Source organism: Callospermophilus lateralis, chromosome 15 (genome assembly GCF_048772815.1).
Source record: "Callospermophilus lateralis isolate mCalLat2 chromosome 15, mCalLat2.hap1, whole genome shotgun sequence".
In the NCBI taxonomy this organism is placed as follows: Eukaryota; Metazoa; Chordata; class Mammalia; order Rodentia; family Sciuridae; genus Callospermophilus; species Callospermophilus lateralis.
Window position 1 is genome coordinate 48310481 of NC_135319.1, and position 18203 is coordinate 48328683.

The following is an 18203-nucleotide window of genomic DNA, read 5'->3' on the forward strand; positions in this document are numbered from 1 at the left end:
TTGTGGTTAGAGCCATTTTCTCCTGGTGACCTACACAATGGCTGTTTACTGAGAATTTTGACTTTCGTGCTTTGGCACCTCCAAGACAGCCTCTAGTGTGAAGTTGTATTGGCTCTTACTGCTCGCTTATAATTAAGTAGAGAAAACACACACTAGACAAAACACAGGAAAAATCTAGTGAATTAGAGCCCACAGCCATTCTGAGGACCTAGAATAGTCCTTGTGAAGAAAAGTTGGCCCTGACATCAGAAATGACAGGATTTTTTTTTTTTTTTTTTTGTCTGACAAAGGAGGGGACCCACAGCAATCCAGGGATTAGCAGCACTGGGAGGAAACCTCTCTGTCTGAACTTCTTGTTATTAAACCATTTTTCATGGATTAGCAAGACAATAAATTCTAGTAAAGCCAATGTGGGCATTTAAACCTAAAGCTATTAATAGGGCAAATGCCAAGAGTAGAATGGATGGCTATCTATGCTGACAATCTGGGCCAGAACAGAAGCAGCCCACTCTTGCTATGGAAGTACTCATGAGTCATCCATGAAGCAGGACTCTGAGCCCAGCCTCCCGAAGGTGGACCATGGTTCTGCACTGTCACCAGCAAATGCACTTGCCCGTGTGCATCAAGTGCTTGGGAGGAACACCAATTGCAAAGCTTTTATCTCCAAGGGTATAAACATGGTTGTGAACAATAACCACATGGGCAAGATTCAGATCTATTATGGCATTTAAAAATAATAACGATAATAATAATAACAGATAGAACAACAGGTCACTTTGTACAGTCATATGTCATCTTCATGACCCTCTGAGTTAGGGTCATTCTTACCTCATCTTCTTGCAGATGAGAAAACTGAAGTGCAGAGAGCCATGTGACTTGCCCTGAGCCAGGTAGCTACTAGATGGCATAGGCAGCCTCTGACCTCAGAAATGGTGCACATCTTGCCTCCAATGATACCTTGCCCTCAGCACATGATCACCACTATTATAATGAGCTAATAAATATTCAGAGACTGAAGAGTCCTGCTCTTGCTTGTATTCTGATTAGTGGTCTAGCTGCTTCACTCTCTGCTTGGAATTGGACTCATCGAAACTCATTAAGACCAGCGACTGTGTCATTCTATTACCTGGTTAGAAGGAGCTCATTCCCTATTAAGTATAGTACCAAGCAGATGTGATGACCTGGGTTTCACAGTCCCTCACTCACCAGGATGACTTTCTCGATCTCCTTGGGTGCGCACCAGTGAAACATCCCTGTAGAGTCGTACTTCTTCACGTTGGAGTCCATGTTGTCAATCTGATCATTGCCAGGAATTAACAAGGGGTCATGCCTGGGGAGAAAAGGACAGGAAAACCTAAGTGGAAAGGGTGATAAATTATAAATGGAGAGCGTCCCCTGAGTTACATCTCAGAGGAGATAAAAGATGCGGAGGAAGTGGTTGTCACTGACAGCCATCCTCTTGCGGGCAGAACCTGTCCCTTGAAAGACAACTGCCTCAAATCACCACCACCCATCTCAAAGTGCAGTCAGGTGATAATTTGTCAGGTAATAATTCCATCTTTCTCCTGCACCTCGACTCTTAAATAAGTTTCAGGTCATTTTGTAGATTTGGCTACCCTTTCTAGGGCCACTGCACCCCTCATTCTTTCTTTTTACCAGCTATAAATTTCCCCAGCATGTGCACCCCCACCTGCACCCCAAAGGGTTGCTATTAGCATCGGCAATGAAGAGGAAGGAATAGGAATAGAGCCTCATGCTGACTGACTGGCATGAGGATGGAAAGCCAATTACTTGCTCTTTCTGACTACAACTTCTGACGTGATGCTCTTCGCAGTAAAAGCTTTAACAGGCTGCACTTTAAATATTTTAGCAATTTGCCCAATCAGATTTTGCTCTCTCCGGCTGAAGCCCTTTAAAGATTCAGCAGCATGTCACTTCAGAGCAGATTGACTACCAAATGCCCACATCTGGAATACATGATTTCAATACTAAACAACACCCTCGCTCCATGCCTTGACAACTGTATTTGCACTCACTGTCCAATGATGGTCCCCACCCCCACCCCCACCTCTTCTTCCCAGAGCAGCATCCCTTGGATGAATGCCTCAAGCTAAGGTGCATTGTAATGAACTTGTTTCAGATTCTCGGGGCTCCATTCACCCTCTCTTCCCTAGTTTGCAGAAAGAAAAGGGGAATCTTCCAACAGAGGCTGCCCCTCCAGTGGGTTGCCAGAGCCTCCTTGACAACGTTAAGAATCACAGGAAAATCAGGCAGTGGAGCAGGCTTGCAGCATGAGAAATAAGCCCCGCATCTTGGGTCCCAGTCCTTGCCCATGATTCTACTCTGATAGCAATTCAGCATCTCGGTGTGGAAATCATCATTGGTTTCTAAGACACAGACCACATAGAATTAAGACACTGTCCTTTCAATGAAATTATCTTCCTGAGTCATATTATCCACCCAAGATAAAAATTTTTTAAATGTAAAATGATTTTGCCTTTAAAATTATCTATTTCAAGCATCAAAGGATAATCTTTATTCATATTTTAGTGTCTCTCTATTGGAAATCTCTGATTCTTTCTCATTAACATGTCTAGAATATAGAGATTGAGGCAGCAATCTGTATCTGGTCCAAAGAACTGGCACAAAGCTCTTTAATACCTACCCGCCCTGGCCCTCCCAATATGCTTCTCATCCCCACATAAGATGCGAAAACCATCTTACTATATTTACTAATTCCTGAGAATTTGCTTTTAGGCTACACTAAATGACAAATATCACATGAGGCAGTCCTGCAACGAACATGCTAGATGACTACAGCAACTGTCATTTCCAATCTTCCAAGGAGTGGAACAATCCAATTCAGAGGAGCATCTCAATGGCCAGGTTGTTGGGAGGTCTTGAGGTATTGTAAACAACCGCTTTTCAAACTGAGCTGAGAAAAATAATGCTAAAATAAAAAGGCAGTTGCTGATAAGGACTGATCACAGATCAGGTTGAAAACAAAATCTGAGGATTTTTCATTTTATCCTTGAAGAATCTTTAATAGTGCCATTTGTGTCAGGTTATGGGACAGGCAGGTAGAGAGCAGCTTCCCCAGAGAAGAGGGTGGAGAAAATGAACCCTTCCCAAAGCTTGAAGAATAGATTCCAATTACAAGAGAATCTTAATAAGCTTGCCTCAAAGATTAAGTACCAGGTTCAAATTATCTTGCCCTACTTATTGGCTGGGTAGAAAGTATTATCTTAAGAAGGTGTGAGACCTGCCCCAGTGCATTCATGGTTTGAGAGATACCTGGACTAGGTTCATATAATATCAGTAATAAAGACAATGATACAGAAAGTGAACAAAAGGTTCTTTCAAAAAATAGATTCCTTAGGAGAGAGGAGATGCATTTTTGTTTGTTTCAATGGGTTCTTTCTAGAAAGGAGTCATTCCTTGGTGACAGTGGCCTGTAACCTTCATCTTAGAAAAGTAGTGAGAAAAGTCTGACAGTTGATTGACTCTCATGAGAGGACAAAAAGACAGTGAATGCCAAGCTTCATTAGTTGGGGTGGAGGTTTGGGGGAACCAGGTAAAATTTGACATTACAGGGCTACAAGCCACAATTTGCACTGGAACATCCAGAAGCATCCAGTAAGTCACAGAGGTACTCTAGGCTGCAATCTATCCTACCCGCCAATCTCGGCCTGGCCTGGATACTTTAAATATACATCATCCAGGATTTCCCCCAGTGGACTTGATCTGAGAAACATCAAAAAACTCCCTGAACATAGATATTTCCTTTTCACACCAGCCATAGCACCTGGAATTCTAACTTTGTTTTCTTTAATCAGCAAAGTAATCAATAAACATGAATCCCCTATTCTGAGCCAGGAATGGAAGATGCAGTAAGGGTTAAGACAGAGGCCCTTGTCAAAGGCAGGTTCACAATACAGCAAGAGAAAAAAGACATAAATCAAAAATTATGATATGCTGTGGCAAGTTCTATCACAAAGTAACCTCCAAGATATGACAGTGTCAAGAAAGAAGCTGTTTGTTACCTGGTTTTTGAGAAGCATCAAGGAAGGTTTCTCAAAGAAGGTAGCATTTGATCTGAGCCTTGAAAGGTGAGGAGGAAACTCTGCATACTTTGGTGTTGATCTACCAGTAGCTGTTAGGACTAGGGTTAGATATTGCCTAACCTAAGGAATAAAAGACTCAGGTATATCAAATTAGAAATCTTTCAAAGGTGAAGTGATTTGTTTCCCAAGCAAGTGGTTTTCTGTCATTTGAGATGTTGCAGAAGAGCTAGGGATATCGTGGGCATTTAATTACAAATGTTGGGTGAGCCTAGAAGATCTTTCGAGTCTGAAGCAGTGTGCTCTTGTTGGGCAGAGAAATAGAAGGATTTTGCACATATTGGACCACTGCCGAGCAGCAAAAAACCAGAAGGCACTGACTAGGAGATGAAAGGTTGTTGGAATGAAGATGTGCAATAAGATGCATTGAAGATTGTTTGCTTTATCGTTCCATAAAAGACCAGTAATGCCCTACATTCATTGGAATCATCTCTGTGGGAGGGAGCTTGGAAAGTGGTTTGTTCCAGCCACATAAGAATCCCGTGGATTACTTAGGGCCAAGCAGGATATGTTTCTTTACCATGTCTGTTCCTGTAGTAACTACAAGTGCCTTACATTGACTTATGCTACAGAGAGATCCCTAGCATAGGAGGGGACTAAAGAGTCAGCTGTCTCCAGGGATTTCTGCTTCTGAATCAAGGATTCTGGAGTTTATATTCATAGAAGAAAGCCCAAGAATTTGCCATTCGGTATACCAACTAATGTTGCTGTGGTCAGGGGAGGCCAGGAGGAATCAGGCAGCTGCTGCACATGGGAAGAAGGATCACAGACCTCTGAACGAGGCATTCCAATATCTATGGGTCCCAGGATGCCAAGGAGAAACACTTTCAGAGACTACCAGGCAAATCCCCCAAGACTACTTGGTTGCAACTGAGGACCAATACTAGATATTGCCTTTCACGTCATAATGACTTTATTTCTTCAACTCACATAGTAATCCCCAACTCCTCTAAAATGCACCATAAGTAATTCGTAACTCATTTGTCACTTTTGACTTCTCCAAAGTGCTGCCTTATTTTAGAATAATAGAAATTCTCTAAAGCGAGTTATAGCTGCCTCATCATTATTATGGGCTGAATTGTGTCCTCTGCCACAATTTGTATGTTGAAATTTTAACCCTCAGGCCCCCAGAATGTGATTGTGTACTGCAATCTGATCTTGAAAAAGTAAGAGGAGGTCAGTGAGGTGGGCCAATATGATCAGTGTCCTTTTAAAAAGAGGGACTTTGGACAGACATGTACAGAGGAGAGGTCATGTAAAGGTATGGGGAGAAGATATAGCTCTACAAGTCAAAGAGAAAGGCCTGGGACAGAGCCTTCCCTCATGAACCTCAGAAGAATCAACCCTGCAAAGACCTTGACCTTGGGATTCCAGCCTCCAGAAATGTGAAAAAGTTAATTCCTATTGTTTAAAACAGTAGGTCTGTGGTACTTTGTTACAGCATTCCCAGAAAATTAACACAATTTTCTACTTTGCAGAAAAATAGACACCATATACCAGTTAGCCCTCAGATGATGGTTCCTGTAGCCCTTCTTAATTTCAGATCCAATTTGTTCATGTACAGGAGAAACACATACTACCATCATTTTAGGAATGCATGAAATAATGTCAGAGATACACAGTATCTTCCTTAAAGAGTTTGGACAATGTCCCTGCCCTCCCCAGCAGTGTCCTTAAGCCCCAACTTATGTACATAATTGATTCAATTTGAAGATTACATGAGTAAAGACAGATCATGCATGTAGCATAGAACTTGAAAGAGCATGTCTTAAAGAAGTAGGTATTAGGGGTGGGGTTGTGGCTCAGTGGTAGAGCACTTGCCTAGCATGTTTGAGGCACTGGGTTCGATTCTCAGGACTGCATATAAATAAATAAAAAATAAATAAAGGTCCATTGACAACTAAAAATATTTTTTAAAAAGTAGGTATTATTATTATTGTTGTTGTTGATACTATTATTTATATTTAGCTTATGACTCATTCATGTATTTATAGTTCTGACTGGTGAAAGGAAGCAAGCAAAATAGAGAAGTTCAATAATTAAGATTTAGAGTTCCTACTATGACTTCTGGCTGCTACTATGGCTAGTATGATAAAGAGAAACCATGAGTTGAACCCTGACAAATGTTGCTGTGCTAAAACTTACATTTTGTAATTTGCTTTTCCAGTAACAGTGTAGACAATTTCTGTTATTATCTACCCATGTATATGGATGGGAATCAGTGGGTAAGTAACACTGCTCAGGTGACACACAAGGTGAGCAAAGGCAAGGCTTCGAACGGGAGAGGCTGCTGCACCACTCTACACCCTTTCACCTGTAAGAGGGGTGAAGTCTCCTTGCTTGTCCATTGGAGAACCCCAAGTCACAGCGTAATAAGCTAAAAAGAGGAAAACCAACCTTATGGGCATTTATGAAGTTCACTGCTTGCACCTGATGAAAAATCAGTGGAAGATTACGCCAGGAGCCCTTGTCAGGATAAGGGGAAAAGGAGAGTTTCAAAAATCAATTAAAACTGGGCAAGTCCTTGTCATGTGCCAAACATCTAAGGTTTAGGAATACTACCCCCCTCCCCGCTTTATAACAACTGAGAAGCCCCAGTGAGTTAAATTTTTTATATCTATGCTCCTTGCATCTCGGCTCCCATCTCCAAAGTCCGCAGCTAGAAATTACGCATGCCTGACTTCCTTGTTTAGAGGTTTGCCACTTGCCATCAATTAATCTCAGGAAGTGAACTAAATGCCCTGCTACAGCAGAAACACAAAAAGCTTGCCTGGAAGACAACAGCCTAAAGCTAAACCACAAATCCCTTTCCCAGCAAACCTGCTGTGAGGAAGGCAGTATTATATTTTAAAGAGGTTCCCCTTACAGGCAAGTACAGCAAATCCCAGTTGTGTGGCCCCAGGTTCAATGCTGGACTTCAGAAATTTACACTCAAATAAAAGTAACCAATCAACCAGAGTTATGAAAGAAGAAAGCTACACAGTGGTTTGAGAACTGCGACCATTGCCCTGCTTGGTTTTTGAGACTGACCTCATGCTTCATTACACAATAAGGCCATTTCTGTCATTGTGAGCATCCCACCCAGAAGGAGGCCAACCCTGGTCTCTCTAGGAAATGGGAGGCTTTATAAAATGTAGGGGAATTTCTCATTCTTCTGCAGGTCTTTATTTAAGTGGCCAATACTAATTTTACTGAGCATCTATTATATCAAAAGCCAATATCCTCAAAAACACAGATAGGAGCTAATTCCTTTCCTCAGGACTCCTATAAAAGTGTGAGATGTTCCTTCAGATATAAGAAGTACTGTGCTGTCTCATCCATTAGGTGTGAGTTTTTTAAGGGCAGGGATCTTGTGCTTTTCACTTCCATGGATTTCCAGAACCCAGTGGAGGTCCCAGTAATTGTGCAGTTAACAACCAAACTAACAAAAGGTGCATCTTAATGATTGCCAGTCTCTGAACACTCTTTTTTTGGAGTAGGAGGCATTACTGGGAATTGAACTCAGGGGCACTCAACCACTGAACCACATCCCCAGCACTATTTTGTACTTTATTTAAAGAAAAAATCTTTCTGAGTTGCTAGCACCTCACCATTACTGAGGCTGTCTTTAAACTCGTGATCCTCCTGCATTAGCCTCTGGAGTCTCTGGGATTATAGGCATGTGCCACCATGCCTGGCCTAAACACTCTAAAATTGTCAATAGAGACTTACTAGATCAGACAATGCATCCAGTGAGAGTCCATTCACTTTTGATACCTTTTGACAATTTGTTTTGGGCTCTTGCACTATTTTTTCAGTGGAAAAAAATCAGTGGAAGATTACGCCAGGAGCCCTTGTCAGGATAAGGGGAAAAGGAGAGTTTCAAAAATCAATTAAAACTGGGCAAGTCCTTGTCATGTGCCAAACATCTAAGAGGGACTGTATTTGAGTTAGGCCACACAATAGTCCTCCTAACAGAGGGTATCATGATGGGAAAAGAGACTCTTTCTCTAAGTAGTTAAGGCTGCCTGGAGCCAGCTGCTATAACCATCAGCAGGGAGGAATCCTGTGTGATGGAAATGATAGTCAAGACAGATGTCTTAATAAAGCAACTACTTTGTGCTCCAATGCAGAATCTGAACATTTCTGAGAAAGACCCTATCACTTCAAGTTTCTCTCACTGTTCAGATGCTTTTAAGGGATGATCTCTCAAAGCTCACCCCAGACTAGTCACATCAGCATTCCCTGGGAGTTTGAAAGAAATGCACATTCTGTAACCAGCAGCTCAGACCTGCTGAACCACAGTCTCCACAGGGGTGAGGTCCAGCAAGCAATGTCTTAACAAACCCCTCCAGGTGATTCTGACACATGCTAACTTTTGAGAACCATCCTATAAATTGTGTCCAAAAGGAGCATCTATGTGGTTCCAGTAAGTTCTACAAAGTTAGCAACTGCCAGCATCACCCAGGACAGGAGGCTATGGTTTTAATCAACAAGGTCAGGACTGGGGGAACAAAAATATGCCCAAGCAAATGTAAGGAGACTCCCTACATGCCTCACCCCAGCACTGACTCTGCAATGCAAAGGAAGGGTTAACAACTGGTGACAAATGCATACTCAAGCTGCCTGTCTGACTCTAGGTGACTCTGGAATTTGTGGGGTTGTGTCAACACTCCATAGGGATTCTTAACCTGAATGCTACACACTGACTCTCTTGCTGACCTCTATGTCCATGAGCTAATTAGCAAATACTCATGAATAAGCAAATTAAATAGTAGTACTTGTATTGTGCAACACTGAAAATCAAAATGCAGTGTTTATTCTCCTTTCTCCCAATCTCGTCTTCCACTGCAAAGAAAACAACCTGGAATCTAGTCCCTATGTCCTTGAGTACAATTTTTAAGACAGTCAAGCCGCACATGTGGCTCTCTGCCTTGCCAAACAGTGGAGATTCTATCGTGTCTCAGATGTCCCCCTTAAGAGAGCTCACATTTGGATGTTCAGCACTATTTGGGTCCCAATTGGATGTGCTTCATTCTTGGGGGTCTTTGACTTCTGAATGAGTACTATTTTCTGCTACTTTGCAAGGATCCTGACTTCAGGATTCTGGCTCCTATCTTAACTCATCCTTCAATGCTGTGCCCACCATCCTGATAACGATCATCGTCCCTAAGACACCTTGCCCTCCACTCTGCCCCCATCTCCCACCAGATAGATGGTCATTCCTGGAAACACCCTAACAAATCCTTCAGGCCAGGCTTTGGTCACCCTGGCAAAACTAAGCTCCTTTACAGCTTCTCGAGACCTAATTGCATTTTTGTTTCCTATTTCTAATACATCATTTCTTGTTAAGCATCCACCATTCTTGGAGGAAGAAGTAAATTACTGCCTTTATGTTTAGGAGACAGCCTCGGAGAAGTGACATGTCCCTCAGTCCTACAGGAGATTATACAAGATGCTTCTGAAAGAAGATGACAAGATAATGACCCTCTGCTGAGCATGAGCTTGTCCAAGGACCTGTGTCAAGTCCACCCATGCCTTTGTATCATGACACCCATGATTTCTTTCTTCTCCAGTCCCATGGGGGACTGTCATATGCTATTAGTTTATGCATTAGGAGGTGAATTTACTCAGCTAAGCTGTCCTTGCCTTCCGTCTTTTTCTGTCCAGGGGAAGGACTTGGGAGGATGGCATCCTGCCCTCAACTGTGAGTTGGCTCAGGCCATTTTGCCATTGTCTATTACCAGAATCTGTCACACTGGTTGGCTCTGATGTTGGAGCTTCTAACAAAAAGTCCCCATGAAAGGTATGAGTCAAAAGAGAGGGAATGAGACTTAACAAGAAGATGAGTTTATTTCGCCTAATGATCAGTTGATGCCCAAGAGGATAATCTGTTTTTCTCAAATCATATTTCCTTCCCCATTCAGGATACTAAGGTCTATAGCTCCTGGGTCTCACAACACGCAACTCTCCTCAAAGTGTGCAATTTCTCTGTTTGGGATATTGTCACTTATCCTCGATGGCCCAGCTGAGAGCTCACTCTCTGTGTAAATTATCTACCTGACACATCCTGCATAAAGCCTTATGCTTTATACTTCTCTATTCTGTGCCTCAAGACCGATGTCAGGAATTCCATGTGTTCTTCCTGGGAAAACTCTCCAGCCCAGGCCTGGTCCACAACTCCATAGCAAACCCTCAAGGCACCCAAAGGTGCTTGGTAGAGGCTAGGGTTCCTGGGCCTTCTCTATCACACCTTGTCTTGAAGGTCTCAGAAAGGCCTTCATGGGGGAATTCCAGACCTATTCTCACCCTGCTGACAACCATCCTCACAAAACATTGCAGTACTGCTTCATCAAAATCCTGCACACGTTCCCCTAATGCCTATGACAGGCAAAACCTTCAAGACTGGATGCCAGAATACTCACACATTTTCAACTCCAGTGATGCCTCCCCAGTGTGGCCTTTCCAGCCACACTGAGCCACTTATTATAGCACTTCCCCTATTTCCTCCATCTTCCTAATGAAGACTTAACTACAGTTACTGAAATTTCCATCTCTGTGCCTCAGCTTCCTCATCTGTAAAAGAGGGTGAAGAATAATACCTACTCATACAGTTGTGGTTCAGAATCAATGGGTTCACATTCTTGGGATGATGATTGTCACCTGCTAAATGATAAAGCAGAGCTTGTCACCTGCTAAACCATAAACCAGAGCAGGTACTACCATTAGCAGAGCATGTCTTTCTCCTACGTGGCTTGGTTAAATGAAACCTCCTTTGCAAACCAAACTCAGCCTCACAAACCAGAGCTAATGCCAGCTTTTCTCTCTCAGCCCATGCTAACAGATCTCATACTCATTCTTACCCTATTTTGCTGTATACGTTTATCTATCTCCAACATTGAACCATCGCTATTCTGAAGACAGGGGTCTAAGTCATCTTATGTTAATTGGATCCTTCAAAGGCCTTCCATAACACCTTGAACACAGCAGGCTCTCACTGAACATTAGATGGGTGGGAATTCATCCAAGAAAGGGAATAGAAGCAGGCAGCTGAGGTGCACAGCATTTTAGGGTTTTCTTTGAACCTGGGTATGTACTCTATGCCATCTATACTTTGGAGAAATACTCTCCACACCCAAGAAAAACTTGTGAATAAAACTCCTTGAAGGGTCCAGGGGATAAGCTGAATGTGATCCTGCATGGGGATTCTGGAAATCTATGGATCTGCTCTAATTTAGTCAAATGGCATTCAGTGGAGCATTTTTTTTTCTTTCCTAGAGAGTGTCTTTGGTGCTGGGGATTGAACACAGGCCTCCTTCCCACATGCTAGCCAGGTATCTTATCACTGAGCTACATGTCTGTCCTAGAGAAAATTCTTTTTTAATATTTATTTTTTAGTTGTAATTGGACACAATATTTTTATTTATTTATTTAATTAATTAATTTCATGTGGTGCTGAGGATCGAACCCAGGGCCTCGCATGTGCTAGGCGAGCACTCTGCCGCTGAGCCACAATTCCGCCCGAGAGCCTTCATTAAATGGAATCTGTTAGGCCCCAAGCTAATAATCCTTTCATTTAGCCACTTAGAGACCAAGCCTTGCCCTCCAGAGCCTTACATTAGTGAAGACATTGCTTCCTTGCAATGGAAAAACCCACTGAGTAGGGAGAACTAGGTAACAGGTGTGTGGTGATTTGGGTAGAAACCTAGGAGAAACTCCTTAATGAATTCCATATTAATTGACTAATAAAGAGGAGAGATAATAGTCTGATGGAGTAAGGGACTTGGGGACCTCCATGGCTCACTCCTCCTCAGTGGTGTGGAGCCAAGGGTTATCCATCATTATACGCGTGTGCTTAGCGTGGAGCGCAGACACTTGCCATTTGGCTCGGTCTGGCGGTGAGGGTTGTTTTCTGTCAGGATGACTAAAAATCACACTACCGCAGCATCCAGAGACACAAAACAAGGCTGTTCACCTAATGACCACGCAGAGAATTAAGGGACACTAAAAGACCAGAGGAAGCATGATAACAGAACGAAGGGGACATGAAGACCATTAGTGGAGCATCCCTGAAGCAATTCTCCACAGAGGATGTAGAAGGAACCCTTCCACAGGAGCCTGTTTTATTTGCAGAAGGCATGGTGGTAAATTAAAGCCCGACCTGGCCCATTCTGGGATCTCTGGTTTCTCTTGGAGCCGTTCCTATCACTGCCCATAGGCCACTAAAACCTTCCCACAATCAGAATGATTGATTCTCTTCAAACCGTGAACCACAAACTCATGCTGAAAAACCCACTTCAGATAAGTCATTAGTTTCTTTTATGGATTTTCGAGGTCACAAGGAATAGGACCTGGGAGTCCTATCCTAAGAAGAGTAGAGGGGGGGCAGTTGAAGAGGTGGAGGGACCTGGGAAAGCCACAGGAGCTTGGCGAGCCCCTGTTTTCTGCCAATCAGCAAGAGGCACTGAGGAAAATATAGGTCTCAGCGACCTCCTAGGCAGTGCTAGATATTCCAGGGCTTCCCAGAGGCCTTTGGGTTGGACCCTTCATTCCTACACTACAGGGGAAGGAAAATGCAGAGAGTCAACAGGGGCCCTGTCCTTTCTCCTCTGATAGTATGTAGAGTATGCTGAGCACCTGGGATACAGAAAACCAGAGTCAAGGAGGAGAGGATGAGACTCCCTGACTTATCCGGCTGGCCTATCAGCTAAGCCGCAATGGGGACCACTGTGGGCTCAGAGGATGAAACATCCTGGTGACTATAGCTGTGGTCCTAGCAGCAGCCCAGAGGCACCCGCACGAGAAACCTAAGTTCTGTAGCTTGGCAAGTTTCAGCTCACCACCTGACCCCCGTTTAGCAATTCTGATGTACCACAGAGCAGACAGCTCCAGCCTGGGATGACTGCCTCCCTCAGCCCCTCTCCGGCAGGCAATGAAAGCAAGATCCACTTTGAAAATTCTCCCCCATCATGCAAACTGACATAGGCATGCTTTTCAAAAACCCACAGCCAATCTGTTGATCATTACTTATTTACAAAGGCCTTCGGGCAGAAAGTCCTGTAAAAACCATACTTGATACGGTATACACTAGCTTTTTCTGCTTGTGGAAAAAAAGTCCCCCGAAGGCTACCTCAAACCATCACTTTCTATTGCACATAAAATGTAGCGTGTAACACTAAAGTATTTAATATATATGGTATAATATATCTACAGGAAAGGCATTTGTGTAGAAGTATGTTACCCTGGATTTGGTAATTTGATGTTTTGCTGAAGGCTACGACTTAAAAAAGCCTCCACCTCGTACAGGAGACCTGTCATCTTGGTACCCAAGAGCCAACAGAATAAAGAAGTACCCTTAAGCAGCAAAACTTTGACACAGCTTTGAAGCATATGAAAACAGTATAACTCCTCAGAATTATTATTACTCAAGATCAAAGAAATGAGCCATACTTTACATAGCAAACAGGGACAGGGAATTTGGCTCCAAAGGTTTCAGATTTTTCAGACTTCTCTTTATTTATTTATTTGCTTCTCTAAATTTAGGCAAAGGAAAATGCCTGGGCTTCTCTTGTCTTTAAATGGAGGAAACTATTAGCATTAGATAAGACGATTACCTAAAGGTGAATAAATAGGAAGCGAATGCTTGTTTAACAACTGGCATCATAAGAAGGAGAAGCTTGGGAGTTGTATTTTATTCTTTTTCCTACACTATAAACAGGCATGGAAATCAGTCCACAAGCAAAGCTGAGAGGAGGGGAAGGCAGAGAACGCCCAAACCAACACCTATCAGGAGACCGCAATAATGGCACAGGAGATAGGGCTGGTGGTCTCAGCTAGTGGAGAGCCTATGTCCTCCACCACTAAAGTAGGACCTCCCTGTCCTTCCCATGTCCCAGACTGGTGCACATGGAGGACCAGGGAGAAGAGAATGCAAAGGAAAAGTAGGGAATGAAAAATCACTGTTCCTGTATTTCAATAATCAAACAGAGGAGAGAGGCCCATGGCAAAGCAAGAGGAAAGGAGTATGTGAGGAAGGCAGGTGTTTCCCTGGAACGGACCGTTCAGGGTGGGCAGTGCAAACCTGAAATCACTCCCGTTTCAATGAAGTGCTAGAGAGTCAGGCGGTCAGAGGAAGTGAGGGCTGTGATTGATAGATGAATCACAGACACAAAGGAGACATGAGCAGACAGAGAAAAAGAGCTGTAGAACTCTGTCAAAATTTGGTTTACTTGCTGTTTCTTAGAGGAAGTCATGGTCAACAGAGAAGGAAGGCAGGAAGGGAAGGAGGAAAAAAAGAAGGAAGAAGGGAGGAAGGGAGAAATGAAAGGGGAGAAAGAAAGAATAAAGAGAGAGAGAGAGAGAGAGAGAGAGAGCAAGCAAATTATTTCATAATTAATATTGCTTTTAGCCTGAGCAGAACTGGATTACTTTTGAACTTTGCTTTGGCAAGTCCACAGATTATTAGACTTTTTTATCAGTCAAAATCAATTAACAGAAATTTGATTTCAATCGACAGGATAAAAGGAAGGTAATCTTCAGGTTCATTTTTGATTGTGATGATACATCTCACATATGGCCTTAAGTACAGAAAACAGTCCTCGGAGGGACTTGAGCAGAAAGAGACTTGCCACAGGCAAACTAACCACAGAGTTCCTCTGATTGGTTCCTGCCGTCATTAGTGCCACTGCTGTTTAGGAACTACACACAGACAGGACATGGTGACAGCTAAGACTTTAAAGCCTATGTATTTTTCAAACAGCTTTTCAAACTGTTTTTCATGACAGAATTTTTTCAGCTCTATCATTAACTGCTGACAAGCTGACAGAATAAATACTGCAGCCTCTAAGAAGCCATCTAAGGATCTGCTCCCCTCCCCCGCTGCGCTGTGCCGCTGGGGAGGGAGGCTGGGCCTGTGCAGGGCAGGGAGGGGGCAGGCAGGGGAGAAGGAGCAGAGAGGGGCCTTGCTGGCCCCTTCTTACCTCATCAGCTTTGGCGAGGAGTTGGGCGAGTTCCTCATGCCCCCGTTGCGTTGTTTTTTTTTGGGTGATAGCGTCGACGGCTGCTCATCTTCAACTGGAAATACAGGCAGCTCATGAGATTACAAATAGTTTGAGGGCAGACTGTGAAATACAGGCAAGATATCAAAGGACACACACTCAAGGTCTCAGTCACTCACTAGGAATTCATGGCTGTCTTTTAGGACCCAATGACAAAGACCAAATGTGTTAGTCAAAGAGGCCGGCCATAGAGAAGGTCGAAGCAACACCTCTTTACGCTTCAGCCTTTGAACATGCACTTACAGCCAACTCAAACAGTTTATCAATGCCCTGCCATAAGGAAAAAAAAATTTGTGATTCATCTGCATACTGAAATATGACCCGTCAATCGTTATTTTTAATTTTGGTTACATTGATAAGCAAATGAGTTTTCTTGTAACCAAAATCATCCATAACTACCATAACTACCAGCCCGCTGCTTCTCCTCATGAACCAGCTTAACTGGTTCCTAATCCCTGCAGACCAGAGAAAGCCTGGGAGAGGCCAGGATTCAAGGCCTTCAGGGCCAATGTTCCAATCAGTGGTGACTGGGAACATTGGCACATGTGGACTCAAGAATCCCCAGCCCAACTCGGCCCTTATCCCTCCAGCTGCCAAGAGAGAGGGCACTGCGGCTGCGCACATGGGGTCTTTGCTTAACCCATTCAGACTGAAGGACCGGGATTGGCGAGGCTGGAGAGCCAGGTTGCCGAAGAGCACCAAAGGAGGAGGAGGTTGCTACTGAATGATACCTGGGATGATGCGGTGGAAGGCAGGGATGGAGGGCAGCAGAAGGGGCTGGAAACCAAAGGCTGTTTTCCAAATGTCTAAACCACACAGATCGCTAAGCAATGGAAAGCTTCACTCACAAACAACACAGCACACTCTACTGCTCTTGCCCAAAGACACCCACTAACAAGCTTTGTAGATGAATTAGTCTGCCCCCGTGCTTCTTTTTAAGAGAGCTGCTTGATAATTAGCAGATGTGTACCCAGCCTGTCACCCAAGGGCATCAGCGGCAAAATTCTAGCCCTGCTCTCCCCAACCCCCACAATGCAGGCTAAAGCTGTAATGTCAAGAAGGAAAAATAGGATCCTTGGATTCTTATAGTTGACTGCAACACAGACTAGGAGAAAGCACCTCTGAAACTCAGAACGCAAGGAGGTTACCTTAAAGCTAAGAAGAGAAATATTAGCAGCGACAATGTCAAAAAAGGCTTCATATATGTTATTAGTGTATGAGTCTTAGACGGCAAGTAAAGGCCATCTTAGCTACTTGGTATTATCCAGGAAGACCCTTATCAGAGCATGCATTCTATGGTGCTTTCCTGAAGTCACTAAATCAATTTAGTAGGTTATGATACATGATTCTGAAAAATATTATAATGATCCAACAATCCTCCAGACTTGCGCCAAAGTATCCCACTTTTTACACTCCCCTACTGTACTGTTAATCCAGGGTTGCCTGATTCTGGCTGACAAGGGAAAAGGCAAAAAGAACATGGTGTGAGGTGAGGGTGACCCCAGAAGAAATAAAGGCAAGAATGCACCTGCCAACGCCCACAGCTGCTTCCGCCACCTCCTGCTCCCTCCCTCTCTGTTCTGCCAGAGGCTCTACTCAGGCTGTGACCATATCAGTCACTTAGTGCTCTAGGCAGGGACTATGTGGCAGGGAGGATATCGCATCTTATCAGAAATGAGTATCCACAGCAAATCACACAGAGACTAAACAGCACTTAAAAGATTAAAGGAAATAAATACAAGCCACATAAATGGTATTGAAAAAAATCACTTAGAGTTGATATGCATCTCTCGGCAGCAAACAGGCTTTCTGAGCTTGACCCAAATTCATCTTCCTTTCACAGGACAGGGGACTGAGCATCTGAGGCAATAATGGGGTAGAAGTGTGTGTATGTGTGCGCACGCGTGTGCACATGTAACTACGCTTTTACACTTTTCCCATCTTAGTATAGAGTAGAAAGGACTGCACCAACTTCATCTGTAATAGAAAGTCACCATTTATTATGGGCCACTTGCACTGTTATGCTGTGTCTGGGGTGACCTAGACTAGTTGGTCAGCATGCTAGACTTGACAATATGTGTCTTTGTGTGTGTGCATGTGAGCGGGTCTAGTAAGAGTTCAAGTTCTGTCCCCTTTCACAGAAGTTTCCTTACGATTCCAATGGAATACCCCAAAAAGCTCTTTTATCCAACCAAATCTCTATGGCTAGCTTTATTGGAGGCCCCCAGCTGTTGCTATGGTTGTGTTGTTCCAGAACAAGTCTCTATTAGTTAGATACAGACAGAAAGTCACCTTCGCGGGCATGCCTCTGGATTCTTCTGCTCGCCTTGTGCTTCCCTGTTGGCACTAGGCCTTCAACAGATAATCCCTTTGGTTAAGTGCCCATCATCCTTATACCTTGTCACTGGCTGTTTACCTGCACAGATCTTCAGATGGGGAACTTGCAAGTTAATCCCTGTTAGCCAGCTCTAGAGAGACAGCTCATTTTGGTAGCAAGGTTACACCGTCTTCTGTGCAAGGAAGCTATTTATTTTCATTGCAACTTGTAGAGATCATCCATCATAATCATACTGAATTTAAACTGGAATTTGTTCTCTGAAATGAAACTCTGTTCAAAGCTTTCCTCCTGCACTTGGGGCCTGGAAATATGTTCCCTGAAGAGATGGGGGACAATGTCTCCATATTAAGTATATGAACGTTGTGTAATGGAGACCACTGCATCTGGCTCAGGTCTCACAAGAGAATCAGGGATGATTTCTTCTTCATAAGGAGGATATACACCATATTTAATTATTGCCCTTTATAAGGATTCTATAAAGAAAGCATATCTAGGAAAACTTTTAGTCAAGCTATAAACTATAATTTTCATTTCCTGGCTTCTGTGACTACACGAGAGGAATAAAAATGGAATTAAAAGGGAGACTTAAATTTACACACTTTCATGAAAGACAAATGTGTTGAAGTAGTGGGCCGCTACTTCATGACAATGCACATTACAGGTTCGTATTTAACCTACTTTTTGGCTAATTGCAATACACCTCTGTCT

General features: G+C 43.4%; 1 protein-coding gene across 2 annotated transcripts in view; it reads right to left on the reverse strand.

The window, feature by feature from the left end:
• Positions 1-18203, reverse strand: part of Kcnma1 (potassium calcium-activated channel subfamily M alpha 1) — a 702402-nt gene that overhangs the window by 69885 nt on the left and 614314 nt on the right. For both annotated transcript variants that reach the window (XM_076834841.1, XM_076834840.1), the window contains 2 exons: positions 15080-15173; positions 1207-1330 (listed from right to left, as the gene is read on the reverse strand). In XM_076834841.1, the coding sequence (XP_076690956.1) occupies positions 1207-1330; positions 15080-15173 (218 nt within the window). The remainder of the gene's footprint in view (positions 1-1206; positions 1331-15079; positions 15174-18203) is intronic.